We start from the raw sequence: 19,455 nt of genomic DNA on the forward strand, positions 1-19,455 counted from the left end.
ACAAAAAAGGCTAACAAAGACCTTGTCCTGATCCCTTTGTGGGTGAGAGGCTGCTGAGCCATAATCTCTATCAAAATGTTTGCCGGCATCAGTGTGGAGTTCAGGTCCTAGGCCGCGGCGTTCCTGGGGAGTCGTTAAGGCAGAGTGTTAGCGGAGGGTTTGACTCCCATCCAGAAAGAAGGTGCACTTGTCGTGACCCTCAGGTGGTCTTCCAGCCCCCGCCGGCAGGAGTCTCCGCCTTCAGGGGAGCCCGGTGGAGCTCTCTGGAGGTCGCTCTGTACTTTGGTGGCTGTTGTTTTTAGGAGAGCTGGGGGTGCACCCTGGAGCCCCGCCTGCCGTAGCCTACCTTCCAGGGTCCCCTCTGTCCTTTGGAAGCCAGGAGACCAGTCAGCAGCAGAGCCGTGTCAGGGTCCCCCTCTGGAAGTTGGTGGGGTGATGGGGGCCTTCCCCTCCGCCCGCTCCAGTGTCAGGACGGTTCTCCAGCCCACGGTTGTGTGCTCTCTAGGGACACAGGCAGGCAGGGCCTCAGGGTAGGACGGACGCAGAGGGATCATCTGCATAGTATTGGTCCAGAACCCCGATGCCCGCTGTGCCCGAGCACCGCTCAGCGCTCGGGAGAGCACGTCCCCGAGCCCTGGGTTACCAGCGTGTTACGTCGCTGCTCATCAATAGTCAGTGCATCCAGAGCTGACATCTTGACTGCATTGATTTTTTTTTTTTTTTTAATACAAAGAAATGTTCATCTTCACAAATGAAAGATTTTTTTCCCTTACCTAGTGGAATCAATATAAAAGTACACAGTGAGCGTCAGGAACGGTTTAGTTTGCTTTCTGAAACTCAGGGTCACCAGCTATGTGCTGGTGTGGGCCGAGGCTGGAGGAGAGTCCATCCGCTGGTCCCACCGGAGGCAGCTGTTGCCCCGCTCCTGGCTCCTCTTTTCCCTAGAGGCCTTCCAGTGCCCGGCCGTCCAGCGGCCCCACCTGCCCTCCCTGTCCCTCACCTACACTTCTTGTTCCTCTAATGTTTCCTACCCTTTCTGGTCCCCAGGCTGCTGCTTTCAATGTGTATTTCCTCTGCATAATTTTTTCCTTTTATTTTGGACCAGAATTGAACCCAGGGGCACCTGACCACCGAGCCACATCCCCAGCCCTTTTTTGTATTTTATTTAGAGATAGGGTCTCACTGAGTTGCTTAGAGCCTCGCCATTGCTGAGGCTGGCTTTCAACTGGTGATCCTCCTGCCTCAGCCTCCCGAGCTGCTGGGATCACAAGCGTGTGCCACCGTGCCCAGTTCACCAGTTTTCTGAGTGAATCACAAAGATCATATGTTCTCACACACCTTCTGCTAACTTCTTCGCCCTCCTCCTGGTGGCTTCCTGCTTGGCCCTGTCCTGTGTGCATCGACCGTGGTTGTTTCTGGATCTTCTTGTTATTTGCAGGCTGGGAATGGAACCCAGGGCCTCACACGAGCTTGGCAAGGCCTCTGCACCGAGGTGCAGCCCCAGCCCCAGCCCCGCTGCCTCTGTGTCTGCGTGTGAAACTGCACTATTCATAGTTAAGACTTGCCTTTTTTCTCTTTTTCCTTGCTAGGTAAAGCAGAGGTCTACTTCAGCCAAGGAACACCAGAGCCACCTGATGTTCTGTGATGTGGATGGTCCACGTGACCATTCCCTTGCTGCAGACAAGTCATTTAGGTGGTTTTTAACTTCTGCCTCCAGTACGATGCTTCACGTGCCTCTGCCCACGCATTTCTTAGAACCGACTTCCATGTCTCCCCTCCTCCTTGGACTGTTGTGGACATGCATCTTTCTTAAACATATGTTGTGATCTCCACAGTACAACCTAACCGTATATATATATCTTCAGATATCTCTTAAGGAGATTGAAATACCAGGGGGAGAAAACTTACATTCGTACCCACGGGTTACCATTTCTGATGCTCTGAGTTCTTCCTGTGGGCCTGTATTTTCATCTGGCATCTCTGCCTTCTAGCCCAGGACTTCCGTTAATGTTTCCTCTAGTGCAGACCTGCTGCTGAAGAATTTTTTCAATTTTTGTATCTCTGCGAATGTCTCATTTTGCCTTCAGGTTTTGAAAGATATTTTTGCAAGGCATGGAATACCAGTTGGGCGGTGCTTTTCAGTACTTGTAAAGGTGTTGTTCTACTGTCTTCCTGATAACATTGTTACAAATTAGAATCGGCTGTCATTTTTGTTTCCTTGTATGTAAAAGTTTTGTCTTTTATCATGGTTTTGAGCAAAGAATTGATATAGCTTTCTTTGTTTTGTTTTGGATTCACGGAGCTTCTTGGACCTGCAGATTTATATTATCCGTGTCTTTACTTAAATTTTCGAAATGTGGGATACTGACATTTTTTTCTATGTCCTTATGTACTAAGTTGAACGTTGTTGTTTTGGGAAAGGTTTCAGTTGATTGATTTTTCTCCTGAATATGGGTCATATTTATTTGTATGACCATATTGAAAGTCTGTTAGTTGGTGGATACAGCCTTGTCTTTCTGTAAATATTCTTTTCTCCCCCACCTTTTTTTATTGGTGCATTATAGTTGCACGTACTGATGGCATTTGCTGTTACGTGTCGTACGTACACACAGTGTTAACAATTCGATTTGGCAGTATCCCCACCAGCACTTCCTTCCTCCTTCCCTGTCTCCCACCCCTTGAACCCTTCCTCTCTTTAGCTCCCTTTGATATTTAGAGGGTCCACCCTCACCTTTCTTTTCCTTTTTCCTCTCCAGCTTCCACATATGAGAGAAAACATATGACCCCTGACCTTCTGAGTTTGACTTATTTTGCTTAAGGACTCATTTTCCTGCAAATGCCATAATTTCATTTTTCTTTATGGCTAAATAAAACTCCATTGTGTCTCTATGCCACATTTTCTCTATCCATTCATTCATCGGTGGACATCTAGGTTGGTTCTATAGTTTGACTATTGTGAATTGTGCTGCTATAACCATGGGTATTCATGTATCGCTGTAGTGAGATGACTTTAATTCTTCAGAATAAATGCCAAGGAGCAATATAACTGGTCATTTGGTGTTGCCATGCCTCATCTTTTGAGGAAATTCCGTACTGATTTCCATAGTGGTTGTACTAATTTACAATCCCACCAACAGTGTAAAAATGTTCTTTTTCTCCACATCCTCTCCAGCATTTATTATTGTTTGTATTCTTGATCACCACCATTCTGACTGGTATGAGATTAAATCTCAGTGTTGTTTTGATTTGCATTTCCCTAATTGATAATGATGTTGAACATTTTTTTTCATGTTATTTATTGGCCATTTTTATTTCTTTTGAGAAGTATCTTGAATTCATTTGTTCTTTTATTAATTGAATTATTTGATTTTTTGTGTGTGTGTGTAGTTTTTTTAGCTCTCTAGATATTCTAGATAGCAAACTTCCATCAGAAGTGTAGCTAGCAACTGGGCTCAGTGGCACAGGCCTGTAATCCCAGTGGCTCAGGAGGCTGAGGCAGGAGGATCACAATTTCAAAACCAGCCTCTGCAAAAGTAAGGCACTAAGTAACTCAGACCCTGTCTCTAAATAAAAGAAGAAGTGTAGCTAGCAAAGATTTTCTCCCATTCTGTAGGTTCTTTATTTCACATTTCCAATTTTTTCCTTTGCTGTGCAGAAGCTTTTTAATTTAATGCTACTCCATTTATTAATTCAAGACATTATTTCCTGAGCTTTAGGAGTCCTATTGAGAAAGTCATTGTTTGTGCCTATATGCTGGAGTGTTGACCCTACGTTTTCTTCTAGGTCTAATTCCAAGGTCTTTGGTCCACTTTGAGTTGATTTTTTAAAATTTATTTTTATTTATTTATTTATTTTGTGCAGGTGAGACATGAGGCCTAGGATCTGGTTTTATTCTACATATGGATAACCAGTAGCCCCAGCACATTTGTTAAAAGATTTTCTTTTCTCCAATGTATGTTTTTGGCACCTTTATGAAGGATCAGATGATTGTAGATGTGTGGATTTGTCTCCGTGTCTTCCATTCTGCACCACTGGTTTTATGTCTGTTTTTATGCAGTTTTTGTTACTATAGCTCTGTAGTATATTTCGAAGTCAGGTATCATGACTTGCTTTTTCAGCTTAAAATTCCTTTGGCTATTCTGGCTCTTTTATTCTTCCAAATGAATTTTAGGACTGGTTTTTCTAATTCTGTGAAGAATGTCATTGGTATTTTGATGGGGATTGCATTGAATCTGTATATTGTTTTTGGTAGTGTGGCTAATTTAACAATATTAGCTCTGTCTATCCATGAACATGGGAGGTCTTTCCATCCATCTTCTGAGGTCTTCATCAATTTCTTTCTTCAATATTCTATAGTTTTCACTGTAGAGGTCTTTCACCTCCTTGGTTAGATTTATTCCTAGGTTTTCTTTTTTGTATTTTGAGTATTTGTGAATGGAATTACTTTTCTGATTTCTTTCTCAGCAGATTCCTTGTTGGTAGGTAGGAAAGCTATTGATTTATTTGTATGTTGATTTTTGTAACCTGCTATTTCGCCAAACTTGTTTATTGGCTCTAACAGTCTCCTGGTGGAGTTTTGGACCTTCTAGATATAGGACCATATCATCTACAAATGGTTTGTAGATGGTGATGATTTGACTTCTTTTCTTTATCCCTTTTATTTCTTTCTCTTGCCTAATTGCTCTAGCTATAATTTCTAGCACTGTATTCAGTAGGAATGGTTAGAGTAAACATCCTTGTCTTGTCACCTGTTTAAAGAAAATGCTCTTCGTTTTCCCAGCAAACATTCCTGAGTTCCGTTCTGGGCTGCAGTTGGGAGCAGCTTGCTCTCCGGGTCCTGCTCTGTTGGGTGGGACTGGACCCGTGTTTGTGCTAGGGCTCTCTCGCCTCCCTGCTGAACCGCGCCCATCCGAGTACTTTGGCCTGTGTCTCGTGGTTCTCTTCTGGTCTGGGCACAGTTCTGGCCCTGCTGGAGCTCTGAGCTCCCAGCCTCAAGTGGCCTCCTCCTGTGGCTGCACTGTGTGCCCAGTGCTCTGCGGGACCCTCGGGGGACCTCACCCCGACTCTGATCTCACTCCCCAGCTCAGGTGCTTTCCCAGCCCCGCCAGAGTTGCTCTCGCTGTGCTGCAGCCTGGAAACTCCACCTCCCATCCCAGGATTGAGTTTGCCACAAGCGAAGGCTGATTGAGTGGGGAACAGTGCCTTCGGGCCTCAGGTCATTTGTGTGAGTATTGTACACACGGGGGATCCTAACTTCCTATCTTTTGTTTCTCCTAAACCAGCATTTGACTTCCTACAGGGGAAATTCTCCCATCAGTTCTGGGGTCATAAGTCTTCCAAAGGTGCTGTTCCTTCTTGGAGGGGATAGTTTGTGACACTGTCTGCCTTCTGAGCCAGACTGGTGATCGCACGCATGTTCTCTGCGGAGGTTAGTCCTGTCGGTAAGCCACCGAGCCAGCCCCTGCTGCAGCGGGTGCTGTGAGCGGCTCCGGGCGAGCTTCAGGTCATCCTGCTGGGTCAGGAACCCCTCGCTGGAGGAGCCAGGCATGGTGGGGCTCCCCTGTGATCTCAGCGACTCCGCAGGCTGAGGCAGGAGCATTACGAGTTTGAAGACAGCCTGGATAACTTAGTGAGACCCTGTCTCAAAATAAAAAGTGGGATGTAGCTCGCTGGTAAAGTCCCCTGAGATCAGTCCTCAGCATAAGAAAGGAGGGAGGCAGGAGAAACTCAATGGAAAAGAGTTTGCTGAGGGAAGATGTTCTGGCGCTAGAAATGAAGCAGTTGAATAGCTACTCTCTACAATAGAGCTGTCAAGCCCGTAGTAAGGACCCATTCACAGCTCTTCATCGTACCTGTGAATGGGCGAGGACCCAGAAGGAGTCCCTTCGTTGTTCTCTGCGTGGGATCAGGTCCAGCTATTCAGATGGATTGTTCAATATTGCTTTTATTTTTAGTCCTCAAAGGACTAAGCATGACAGGGCCTTGTAATTCCAATACCTGTAACAGCGATTGGCTTTCTTGCTTCATAGAATTTTAGGGTTTGGTATGAGCAGTTCGGTGTGCTCTCAGAAACAAGATCACTCATCAGAGGGGTTTGTCCCAAGGGTCCACAGACTGGCCCGCAGGCCACATGTCCCGCTGCCTGTTTTAAGGGTTTGTGGGACATGACCAGCCTACCAGTTCACGCCCTGTGTCCCTTCTCGCTACAGCAGAGCAGTCTCCCAGACCAGCTTACTCACTACGCTGCCCTTTTACAGATGTTTGCCAGCTCCGGGGCCACGGCTCTGGAGATGAAGCAAGATAAAGAGACCGAAAAGTAGGGCCCAGGGTCAAGTGCAGATGGCCCAAATAGCGCCCGGGCGGGAGACGCTGGGCCCTGGGCGGGAGCATAGGCTGCTGGCTGCTCCCTTTCCAGTGGACGTTCAGATGCCTGAAGGACTCCTCACATTCCGTTTTATGGGCAATATCTACATATTAAAGGTTAGCACCAATTTCAAAGAAATAGCACCTTACAAAACTGATAATGTGAGTACACTTTAAACCCTCTTTTAAGTTACCAATTTAAGCGCACAGTTTTCCCTGCAGTTTCTGTAAAAGCATATGAAATTTAGACGTCCGACAAATAATGAAGCTCCAGCGTCCAATGGGGTATCTGATTCCCGGGCTACTCTGATGTAGAAACCACCGCCTCACAGGTGCAAACATGGTCATCACGGCGATTCTCATGGGTGGAGATACTTCTCATTCGCCTTTATTTTTGTCTGAGTGACATTAGGTCTGTTTAATGAGGCCTTTCTCAGGCTTCTTATTCATTTACTCTTAATTCGTTATCCATATGGAATTAATCTGTGACAGAGTTTTAGAGGTTTCTGCTTTTTAAGATCAACATTCAGTTATGGGGGGAAGACAGGTAGGAATGATATTAGCACTTCAGCAATTATTTCTTGCAAAAGAAAGTGTCTCTAGGCAAATTTGTTTATTAATATAAAGTGCCTGGCAAGTTCCTTGTGTGTAGTGGGCAGTTGGTGAAACTCGCTGATGAATGAGAATCACATGGGGGGCTATCTTCGCTTCAGAAAGGCATTGGTTATACATGCTGGGTCTTTTCCCTAGAGCCTGTATGAAAAGATAAGAAACCTTTTTATTTTTTTAATAATTGGAAATAAGAGTGGGACCTTGGTGAATAAGGTTATTCTACAGATTTCTGGAATATGAAAAATAGATGCAGGAACCATGGAGTAGAACATTGGGAGCTGTGGCCAGAGTGTCCGTCTGTCCTGGAGAGCCATGGAAGCTCCAGTAGGTAGAGCCAAGGGTACAAGGGTCCTTAAAGAGAATGTTCCCCCCATTCCGAGACACAATTCCTGAGAAATCTGCAAATAAGGGGGTTGGTTGTACTCCGGCATTGAAGGGCACCACCAACTTCAACTGTCCCCTTTCAGCCACCTTAGAAGTGTCACAAATTGACAAGCCTTGCCCACGTTCACATAACTCCTAGTTACCATTGCATTGCTTCATCTTTAAACATGAGCAGACAGGAAGCGTGACTAGACAATTCGAGAAGAAGCCACGGCATTATTTTTTAAGATGGGGAAACCCTGCTAGCCAGGCGCCTCACATACTGATCATTCCCTTCCTGTTTCTTCCACTCTTTAAAAAAAGGCGGGGGGGATGACTGGAGAAAAAGCAGATTAAAAGGAAATAAAACACTTGAGTTTTCAAGTGTTTGAAAAAATTGAATCAGTGTGATCAGAAAGATCCCTTTATTCGTGAAACAAGAACAGGATGCTACAGAAGTAGCTTAATCAGAGAGCCAAACAGATGCCCTTGGGGACTACAACTCTAACTGCCTCAAATTAAAAAGTGGAAGATAAATTTGATGTAAGACAAACAACTAGAACAAAAAGACCAGGAGATAGAAAATAGGCATTTCAGAGACCAAAGAAGACTAGGAATTCCTGTCAGATTAGACAGACAATAAGAGAGAATGATAAATATTTCTCATAACTGAAGGCCAAGAAGACCCATGTGGTGTTCGCACCGTGGAAAACGATGCACATCTTGAATACCTGTTCTAAATTTTTATAGTAAATATTAGGCCTAGAAACTTCCAGAGGCATTTAAAATCAGGACTGGGGATGCAGCTCAGTGGTAGAGCACTTGCCTAGAATGCATAAGACCCTGGGTTTGTTGCCAAAAAAGAAAAAAAGCAAAGAATGTCCCTCTGACTTCCAGAGAATGTGAATGCGATGGGTTTCTCGTCATCCCCAAATATGAAACCCAGCGGAGCAAATGCCCTCTCATCTGAGACCCCTGACATGCAGCTTCCAACTCCAAGTCAAATGGCAAGTGTGAGAGTAAATCAGGCATAGAAGGACTGAAGTTTTATCTTCCATAGTACCGTTCAGACGTGTCCCGGGATGGCAGTTGATTAACAGTGGGATCAGGAAGCTGGCTCTTGCAAGCATCAGGAACCAACTCCTGCCGTTAAAGCAGAAAAGGAATTTACTGAAAGTATAGCAGATAACTCCCAGGATCGGCAGGGAGCCATGCCCGGAGAACGGGCAGGATCAGGAACCTCGGCAGCAGAAACCCACCAGAGAGATCAGACTGGCCTCCTCAGGCTGGGTTCCCCTTGCATAGCCACCCCCAGAGCTGCTGCACCATGCCACAGGGCCACCCGGTGTCCTGCACCACCGTGCTCTGCAGGGGCAACTGCAGGTCCAGTTTCGGGCTGGGTGCGTGGGGCCCCACCTGGGTAGCAGGCCTGACTCGGTTCAGGAAGCTGGAGGAGAGCACCGGGCGTCCAGCCCTGCAGTGGGTGGGCTTGGCCCCAAACAGGCGGATGAAGTGGAGGTTTTCTAAACAGGAGAAAAGGCCCAGATGCTGGTCAGCCAATACCGTGACAAACGCCCACCTTGGGCGTCACCACTGTGCTGCCAAGGGAGATGGCAGAATGGCAGGCAGCAGGGCCAGGAGCAGCCGCATGGGGACCTTGTAGAATTTCTGAAAAGGAGGCGGGTTGGAGGCCAGTGAAGGCCGGCGGAGCCATCGAGCAGGAAGGAACTGGAGGCCAGGGAGGAACAGAAAGGCAGTGCGACCTGCTGTGCAGCGCCCCTGCCGTGCAGCGCTGGCTTCCTGTCCGTCCAGACGCTGTGGTGCGGCTAAGGAGACAGGGAGGGGGGCTCTGCAGGTGAAACCCCCGCAGCCAAACCAAGAGACAGCCGTGTGAGCATGTACTGAGGGACCCCGAGGGCACCAGGAGAGATGGCAACGTCGGCTCCCCTGGGAACGTGGCCGCTGTACGTCCTCCGCGATGGCGGAGCCTTAAGAAGACCATGTGTCAGCATGGCATAGTGGTGCCCACCTACAATCCCAGCAACTCGGGAGGCTGAGGCAGGAGGGTCGCAAGTTGGAGGCCAGCCTCAGCAACTTAGTAAGACCTTTAGAAACCTCTCTCTCTCTCTCTCTCTCTCTGTCTCTATCTTTCTCCCTCCCTCCCCCTCTCTCCCCTCCCCAAATTAGTCCACGTGTGGAATTTATAGTGACATTAAAATGCTCTGGTTTAAAACTCAAGAGAAGAAAAGTGCCCTTGCTTGGGGTCCATCCCAGTAACCCAAAGAGAAAAGGTGGGCAGGGCTGGTTGGGCTGGCTGCTGCCTCCCGAGATCACAGCGTGCTCCTTCCCGAGTGGCGTGGCGGGGACAGGCTCCTCAGCCAGGAGCTTACGGGACGCCGCCCTTCCCAAGATTCTGAATCCAGTCTCTCAGAAGGCGTAGAGTAGACCTGAGCCTCACCTCGGAACCCACCTCAGTGAGTCGTGAGTGTGGTGTGGAAGGGGCCGCGAGCTGCGTCCTCCTATACGCAGGTCCCCTCCTGCTCGTGAGACCCACTCCAGGGCCCTCCCAGGTCTCCCTGCTCCCTCCCTCCTGCAGGACACAGCCCGCTGTGATCAGAGGCCCTGCTCCGCCTTGCTGCCTCCTGTGTCCTCTTGGACAGCAGGGGCCACTGTGTCACCTTTGTTTATGATCACGTGCCCATCCAGGGCCTGGCACGCAGCAGCTCTTAAAAACCATTTGAATGAGACAGAAATGGCAGATGGAGTTGACACGAGGCCACGTCTGGAAACTAGGTGTTCTTAAGATCTCGTGCCCGTGCCCGTGCCCATGCATGAAGCCCAGGAGGGTTCTGCTACGGTCCACCTTTGGATTCTTTCTCTAGTGTCCGTACCGCCCTCGCCCTTCCTTCTCATTTTCTTTTCCTTCTTCCTCTGTTCAGAGTTCTCCATCTCATCTTTGACTCTGAAGCAGATTGAATCACCTACCTAGTTCCACCCGGCCCAGTTCTCCTGGTCCCTGGGGAAAGGGAATTTATTTTAGCATTTGGTTTGTTAGCACACGGTAGGCCATGCCTTGTTCTTGATCTAGTGTTTTTCCTGTGGCTCAGCTGTGTGGTGGGTAAGAATGACTTCAGTCCCACCATGATGCTGGGGTGCCTTTCTGTTAGCAGGTCCCTCTGTTTTGAACCCATTCACACCAAGTGGTACATCAACCTTTCGGCAGTCTGAAAAATAAGCCAGCAGACTTCTTTTGTTTAACCCCAAATGGAAGTGGTTTTTGCTTTTCTTGTTATGCAAGTAACCCACGCTTACTTTAAAATGATTTTAAAGTATGAAAAGCTAAGAAGAAAGTAAAATCACCATAAACCTACCACTCAAAGATTAATGCTTTAAAACTATTTGGGGTGGTATATATCTTCAGATACTTGGTTTCTATGCATGTAATTTCCCCCACAAAAATAGATCAAATTAAAGTCATCATCCTTATTTAATTTGACTTCCCAGAGATAACCACCATTAATATTTGGTGTGGATCCTTCCAGAATTCTTTCCTCTCTGGATATATGGAAAATTAATTACGAGGTTTACAATTTTTACCCCTAGAGGATCATTTTTTATGTCTCTTTCTCCACCTTTAATTCAGCCACTTTTGTCTTGTCTCAGCCTCCCAGGTTGCTGGGCAGGAAGCAGTTTTAAGTGTAGACCTGAGCAATCATACTTACCAGCTCTGGGTCTTGGTAGATTGTTTCAGGTGCTGTAAATGTCAGTTTTCTCCTGAATAGGAAGTAACAATGACAACAACTACCTTATGAAGTTGTTATAAGAATGAGAAAATCCAGTGGAAAGCAATTAACAGGGTGCGCGGTAAGCGCTCAGGTGTTGTATGATAATCAACACGCACGGTCTGTGTCTCCTGACTCTTGACCACAAGTGGTGGAGCCCTCACTCGCTTGCTTCTGCCCAGAAGGGAATTTGTGGGCTCACACAAGACAAGTCTGGTATGTCCACCTTGGGCTGCACGGAGCACCTCTTCTTTGGGCCTTGGGCCAGCCTCTCTCCAGCTCTTAACTAGACTTTTCTCCTGGTCGACTTGGTTGCCATGTAACTTCAAGCTTACAACCTACCAGCAGTTTCCAGCAAAAGGAACTCAGTGTTTTCCCAGTGGATCCCAACAAAAGTCCCAGGATTGACTGGGTGATCGTGTGTTGGTCACGGGCCCATCGTTAAACCAGACACTTGGACCATGCGATCGGGACGCACTGATCCGTGCCTCCGGGTCACTGTACTCCCCTCTGTAGCCTCGATGGGAAGGGTCATTCGAAAATGTCGAGCCACCTCAGACCTTTTGCTTTCAGTCTGGAGATTCAGAAACCACCTGAACTCTGAACTGCACAGAAAAAACTAGGAGCAGCAAATGCCAGGCCGGCCAAACTGGGCACTGCCCTGAGCCCACGCCTGCCTGCCAAGGGCTTTCGCTCTCCTGCCACCCTGGGTCTTCAGAAGCTTTCGCAGCACAGCCTGTCAGGACAGGGGCTTGTCGTCCTACCCGGGCTGAGGTTCCAAAGTCAACACAAGCTTTGTTTATAGTGAAAGTTGCCCTCGAAGATACTGTAGGGAGCGCTGCATGTCCCGCCTGTACCCGCACTTGGGACCAAGCGGCTGGTACTTTTGTTGAGCACCAGATAGGTTAGACATCTGCTCACGGGCAGTGGAATGCCTCTTGTAAGAATATTGAGGGACAAGATGAACTCAGTTCTCTACTCAGCAGTCGCCACAGAAGGCCTGCGACCAACGTGAGGTGTGGGCTCCCTGCACAAGCAGGCCACAGCTCTGTAGTGGAGTCCTTCAATTCACTCGGTCCTGACACTGTCCACCTGCAGGTTCTGTCAGGTCCCGAAAGACTGACCCCTCTCCCAAGGCAACGCAGGCCCTGCGTTGCTGGCCCAGGCCTCTGACAACTACCATGGTCTAGCAACTGAGAACTCAGAAATTCGGTACTTATATTGACTGTTTATTATAAAGGACATTAGGAAGGAAATAAATGAAGGGATGCCCGGTGGAGAATGGGGAGGGATGTGGAGTTTCCTCCCTCTCCAGCTGGACCACCCTGCCTGTCTTCAGCCATCCAGAAACTCTGCAAATTCAGTCTTTTCAAGTTTGTGGCGGCTTCATTTCTTAGGCATGATTGGTTAAGCTATTGGCCATTGGTGATCAATTCGACCTGCAGCCCAACCCCCACCACCACCTCGAGTTTGGGGTTGGGGCTAGAAGTCCCAACCTGCAGTCATGGTTTGGTCTTCCTGGTGACCAGCCATCTGTCAATTCATTACCACATTATAAAGTCTCTTTGGAGAGTCTGAGGATTTTAGAAATTGTGTGCTAAAACTAGACAGAGAACAAATATATCTCACAATATCACAACTCTCCATTCAGTAAGATTCTCACATTATAGGCAAACAAAAATCAAGATCTCCATCTGCTGCTGCTCAGCCCGGAGCCAGGCAGTGTAGACAGATCACCTGAATGATTTAAATCCTGCCTCTCGGTGCTGTTTTGCCAAACGTGTGCTCAGGTTGGCTACACACAGGTAATCCTTCTCCATCGTGTATCAGAATGCCCAAAGGGTGTCCAGTGGCTGCACACTGTTCAGACCTGGGACACCCCCCAGGGAACACGCGGTCCTCTCGAGTCCAGGTCAGCCCTCCCGATTCACAAAGCAGCAGAGGAAAAATAAAGGACAACCCACCAGGGAAGGGGTCACTGTGCAGCCAACACGGCCGTGGTTCCTCACATTGGCAACAAGTGCCAACCACTTGGCCCCTCGGCAGAGGTGGGCCTAGTTCATGGAGCTGCTGTGGCCGCCCCGGTTCCACCCTCTGGGAAGGATTTCTAGGGATGCTCTTCTTCACAGCTCATTTATTTCTGGTGTGGATTTATGGGCCTAGTGATTGATTCTCTGAGAGGCTGGGATATTAGAGGCCTTTGCTTTCCAGACTCAGTGATTCTCTGGCAATAAAAGTGCCTTTAAAATTGAGTAGATTGTCTAGTGTTTAGGTTTAGGTTTGGTCATCTCAGCCGGATGCTCAGTGACCACGTCACACATGGAGACTAGTCGTGGTCCTTGAAGTTCCTAGTCTCTGAGCAGTGGACCTCTGGGAACGTCCCTGGCCTGTGGCGTTATGCTTCTGTAAGCCGCAAGGCAATTCGAGCTACTGGTGTGGGATGGAGGGGGGACCAAGGGTCCCGGGCTGCTGGCAGGGGCCACTCTTGACTGGGGTTGGTGGAGAACACAGCTCCAGGGGCTCTGGGCCCCACACACTTTCCAACTTCACTCACCTTGTGTCCACTCTGGCCTGGGCAGAGCATGAACTCTGTGATCTCCCGGATGGCCTTCTTCAGCGAAGAGAAGGCCTCCCTCTCAAAGCTACTTACTTTAAGGTGTCACAGCTGCTGACCACAGGAAGGGACCATACCCTGCGGCGCTGACCAGGGCCCACCAGCTCCCCTTGCGGCCCTGCCGCCCCAGCTCAGTTGTCAGTTTGCAGCCGCACACTTCAGGTTCGCATCTCGAAATGCTTGATGCGAAAAGGAGATTCTATGGTCATAACGGCTGCCAGGTCTGGGGACGACCAGCAGTCGCCCCACATGTGACCCTGTCCTGAGCACTAAATCCCAGCCTGGAATGCCTTTCCGTCTCTGCTCTGCCTTCCCTGCCGGCTCCCTTTCCACGTGGCTTCTGGCTCCTAGCTTATCAGTCCCGCTGGAAAGGACACAGCTCCTTGCCGGTGGTTCCAGGAAAATTCCTGGGATTGTCCCTTGTTCACCCAGCCTTGGCCACGTGCCTTGCAACCCATTCCCCAGGGGAGGAACCGGCTGGAGCCCAGTGATTAGCCAAGGCTGGGCCACCATGTGCTGGTACACCTGGGGGGCCAGCCCCCAAACAAAGACAGTTTCCCAGGCCACCCCACACAGCCCCCCATGATTCACGGCAGAGCTGGCAGGGCACAATGAGTGGAGAAGGCCGGTGCTTGGCTGGGTGCAGAACTCAGCAGCAGTGCTTGCCTCGTGCCTGAGGATTCAATCCCAGCACGGCCCCCTGCTCCCGAGAAGTGAGAAAGCAGATTACCAAATCGTCCATCCGGTGCCCTCCAGATCGCCTCATAGCACTGTCCGGATCCAGTGAACAGAAAATATGTGCCACAAACGAAGGCCACAGAGTGACATGTAGGGAGCAGGTAAATGACCGCTGGTAGCACTGTGCTTGCATGGTACTGTTTTATAAAGCCGAACTGTCATTTTAACATGGAATCAGTGTCAGGTTATTGAGGTTGTACTTTCTTTTCTTCTTTTGCAAACTCTCTACCACTGAACCACATCCCCAGCTCCTGTGTCCCTTTTTGTACCATGTCTTTGGAATCCAGTGTGTATTTTACACTCGCCACACAAGTGAATTCAGATGAGCTGGTGACCAGGGACTGCTGTAGTGGACGGTACAGGGTTAGGTGGTAATTTTTCATACAGGAGCTGGATGTCTCATCTTCTTAATAAGTTATTACTTATTCCTCGTATCATGTGGAGTGGATCTGAAGTTGTAGATCTCAGAAGTATCTTCCCCAGAATGAGCCTGAGGTCGCCATTCCCACGCGGGGCTGGCTGGCGCCTGGTGTCTGAACGCACATCTTTGCCTGTGCAGCGGGTACTTGACAATCACCTGTTGGTCATCAGTCTTCCGCCTTGTTGGACTCTAAGCCCTCGGGAGGCAGAGACTCCTGTCTGTCTTACTTACCTCTGTTCCTAAGCACAGTTCCCAGTACATAGAAGACACTACCCAGAGATTTTAAAAGTGAAATGGAATTAAATTAAAAACGTAGGGCTTCTCCTTTGCCAGGTTTCATGGTAAACCGGAGAAAGTGGCCTGGTTGGAAGCCCACAGCTGCATATTTGCAATATTTGTCTTTCTGATGACGGGTGCTTGCAGGCTGTGGCTAGTTGTGTGGCCACTCAATCACTCTTTTGATGAATAAATGTAGAGAGAATGATTGAATGCCTCCAGAAACCAGGCTCCGTGCCAAGCACTGGGTGCACAGAGATAATTGGGAAACAGTCTCTGCCTTAAAGAAAGTGAAACAGAGAAGGACAGTCACTTCCACAGTAAAACCAGTAAGTGTTACGATACAAACAAGCAGTGTTGGGGAGCATGCCGAAGGGGGTCCCGCTCAGGCCAGGGCAGGAGACACACAGGCGATGTGAACCTGTGTCCTGTGGTGCGTGTGGTGCCCTTGATATCCAACCCCGTTCCTGGCCCGTGCGCTGGCTCAGTGGCTAAGTGAACAAAGGGGCACCTGGACTGTTGCTGAGGGTCGCCAGGTTTGCCCTTCGGGAGCGCGCCATCGTGGGTGCAGAGCGCGCTCTGGGCCGGCCTGGCCTCTGAGCCGGGCTCCTGGCTGGAGGGGCTGAGAGGCTGCAGGGTGAGGGCCAGCGGGAGCCTGCAGCATGGGGCAGGGCAGAGCAGGAGCAGCCTCGTGCTGCGGGCACGACCGGTGACGCGCGATCGCCCTCTCTCACTACAGGCAAAGCGAAGGCTGGAGCTGGGCGAGAGCGGCCATCAGTACCTCTCAGATGGTTTAAAGACCCCCAAGGGCAAAGGAAGAGCTGCGCTTCGAAGTCCAGACAGTCCAAAAAGTAAGGGTTCTTCCCCTCCTTCCTCTTCTCCTACTGTGGGATCCCATCTGCAGAGCTTGTGGCTGGAAGGTGGCAAGGCCTGGAACGCCCGGCATGTCTGGTTCCTCCTCCTCTGTCTGCCCACGCTGAACCGTTGTCTGCAGACACCCGTGCACGGCAGTACCCAGTGCTGACTCGGGCAGGGGCTCCTCCAGCTGCAGGCACTTTGACTCTCCCCCGGAAGATACGCGTTGCCCTCTCTTCCTTCTGCAATCGAGTTTTATTTTAACTTCCCTTAACGGGCGTTACTTCAGACACCAGACCAACGGGTGTCGATGGGCTGCGCCGGCCCGTAATGTCGGCGGCGACCTCCGCCTAGCCTAGAGCGTGGTAGCAGAAGAGTAGACTGCAGCCAGTACATGGCAGCCAGTTTCCACTTCTGTCAAACACTGTCATCATTTCTTTGGGGACAGAAAGAGACGAGTAGGTTAGAAATAGCCCCTTAGCTTACTTAAATCCTCTAATGTGAGACCTAGTTTACACTTCGTTCTTTAGCTGTAGTCTGTGCATTAGGCCGTCCACAGTGCACGCGCACTGCTAAATCAGAACCTCGGTTGGGCACCTATAGGATGACAAAGGCAATTTTCAGTAAGGAAATTTCATTTACAAGAGATGGAGAGAGTCGATGAAAGACTGTTCCAGGTGTTCTTTGTCAAAACGAGACTTTTGAACAATTGGTGGACAGTGCCACACACATGGGGTGGCAGGGCCGGTTGACAGGAGTGCTTGAGACCCCGACCTGGAGAGAGGGCAGCCCGGACCCTCGGTTCAGCCCCACAGGTGCAACTCCCAGAGGCAACAGAGTTCTTTCATTCACTTAACAGATAGTTTTGAGCACCTACTATGTGTGAGATACTTCGTTAGATCCAGGGAGCAGGGTAAGCCAAAGTAGAAGCCCCTAAAAAATTCAAGGGAGAATGCTCTGATCGCATGCAGGAATCTGTTACCCCTCCTCCTTCTAATAAAGCCATCGCATAGCTTTCTGTCACCCACCGAGCGACAGCTTGGCTTCAGATGCTAACCCTCGGGCTGTCGCGGGACGAGGGCTTGCTGGACTGCAGAGAAACCCATTTCTTTACCTCTCCCCCTATCCCCCACCCGTTCGGTTTTTGTTTTTCTTTAAGCTCCAAAATCTCCCTCAGAAAAAACGCGGTATGATACGTCCCTGGGTCTGCTCACCAAGAAGTTCATTCAGCTGCTGAGCCAGTCACCGGACGGGGTCCTGGACCTGAACAAGGCAGCGGAGGTGCTGAAGGTGCAGAAGAGGAGGATCTACGACATCACCAACGTGCTGGAGGGCATCCACCTCATCAAGAAGAAGTCCAAGAACAACGTGCAGTGGATGTGAGTAGCCCGGCCCGCTCCGCCTCCTGCCTCCTCTCTTCCCTCCTCAGCCTCTTAGGCAGAAGTTCAAAGTCGTTTTGCACCGAGTCCCAGTGTAGATACTGTCAGGGATGAAGGAATTTCTATTTGATTTGCATCACGCGAGGGGACCCTGGGGTTCAGTAGGTCCTGCAGTTGTTACCGAAACACACTGAGGTCTGCCTGCTCGCGTGTGACCGAAGACAGCTCACACGCGTCAGGCTTGTCTCTAAGAGGATTTGGAATCTATGGCTTGTGGTCATCTGGATGCACAACCACACCATCACGTAGTATCTGTGCCCCTGGTTCTAGTGGGCCGACTGGCATTCTGTGTCAATTAAGCAAGACACACCTGCCCCAGTCTCTTCTGTAAAGAGGGGTAGTGGCTCTCGTCACCCGTATGCCCACATGTCTGATGAAACCAATGATAACGTCATTTGTGAATGATGGACAGAGCTTCTAAGCAGCCAGTGTTTTCTAAGTACAACTTGGAACTATGAAAGTGTGTCAGCAGGAATAAATCTGTTTTAGGGTAGCTTCGAAAAATAGATTTCAAGCATTATAAGATGAATTGATAACTTTTGGAATCTGATGGTTCGGTAACCCATTTTGACCTGTGTTTTAGAGAAACCTGTTGAGTGCTGGTCTTTGTTCTTACGGATACTTAGTACATCTGTTTCCTTACATTCTTTTTAGCTACTGGTGTAAGACCCTCGGAAATTACCTGTGTCTTTAGTACTTATGGATGGTGCTTTTTTGAACTCTGAGCCATTCCATCTTTACTGTCTTTTTATGCTTTTCCCCCCATTCTCCCCCAGGAGGCCCGTGGTGGGTGGGGACGGTGGGGAGCTAGGTGGCTCCCTTCTCTTGCCCTCTGAATTTGTGCCTTTTAATGCAATTTCTCTGGTATGAAAAGTGCAAGACTGTATTTATGAAAAATATATCTAAGGTTCTCGTTTTCACACTTGGTTAACATGCAGTGACCTCCCATGGTAAGAGGGGACATTGACCCGAAGGACCACCTCTCCCTGTCCTCTCTCCTGAGTAGCCACGAAGAGTCTGTGTTTGGGTTTTAGGGGCTGCAGTCTGTCTGAGGATGGGGGCATGCTGGCCCAGTGTCAAGGCCTGTCCAAAGAAGTGACCGAGCTCAGTCAGGAAGAGAAGAAATTAGATGAACTGATCCAAAGCTGCAGCCTGGACCTCAAACTGTTAACCGAGGATTCAGAGAATCAAAGATATCCTTTGTGCCGCCGGTTCACTGGGGCTGTGCCTTCTGGACTATTCCATAGTTCACAGTCTGACTTATGCATAAGGTAGATTTTACTCTGGTTTTGTGCAAATGAGTGTGTCTGTGTGTTTGTGTGTGTGTGTGTGTGTGTGTGTGTGTGCGCACACTTGTGCGTGCAAACTCTGTTAGCTTTGCCTACTAAGTCCGTGTTTATGCTGATAGTCATCTGGATCCTGTCATTATCTATTCTGATAGCCAGGAGGGAACTGTTTTTTAAAGCATTATATTCATGTGTGGTTGGGACATATGGATACGTTCATAGCGTAATGCCACACTATTAAAAGATACGTAAGGTGTCAGTATTAATATTAATGACAACACTGGGCAGATTCATCTTTAGCTTCCCAGATTTTTGGTGGGTGTTAGCTGTCACTGTTGGGGTTCTCACATTCTATTTTCTTTTCATCAGACATTGTAGCGATTAGAATCTGCTACATCTCTCCCATTGGGCTATAGTTGAAGGTTTGGAAGAGAATAGAAAAATGGTACTCTAACTCTGAAAGTGCATTATGCTGATTCCCAGAACTGATTTCACAAGTACCCCAAGACCTGAGAAATCTCAACTCGCCTGTTCCTCTTCAAACATTAGTCCGCAGAAGTAAAAATATGAAAAGCCAATTCTTGTTTTCACCTTGCTAGTACTTTTTTGACTGTCAAGGGAAAACTCGTTCCTTATTGTCTCACTGCAAACAAAATAAGAAGGAGATTGCTTCATTATGTCAACAAGATCTGCCAGTATTCTCAGA

General features: G+C 48.8%; 1 protein-coding gene across 6 annotated transcripts in view; it reads left to right on the forward strand.

Moving 5' to 3' along the window:
- Positions 1–19,455, forward strand: part of E2f3 (E2F transcription factor 3) — a 69,016-nt gene that overhangs the window by 41,948 nt on the left and 7,613 nt on the right. For 4 of the 6 annotated variants that reach the window (XM_047558759.1, XM_047558762.1, XM_047558761.1 and 1 more), the window contains exons 2-4: positions 15,909–16,020; positions 17,184–17,403; positions 18,498–18,656. In XM_047558759.1, coding sequence (XP_047414715.1) covers positions 15,909–16,020; positions 17,184–17,403; positions 18,498–18,656 — 491 coding nt within the window. The remainder of the gene's footprint in view (positions 1–15,908; positions 16,021–17,183; positions 17,404–18,497; positions 18,657–19,455) is intronic. The other 2 variants (XM_047558760.1, XM_047558764.1) reach the window with 1 other exon arrangement.

Source organism: Sciurus carolinensis, chromosome 7 (genome assembly GCF_902686445.1).
Source record: "Sciurus carolinensis chromosome 7, mSciCar1.2, whole genome shotgun sequence".
NCBI lineage: Eukaryota > Metazoa > Chordata > Mammalia > Rodentia > Sciuridae > Sciurus > Sciurus carolinensis.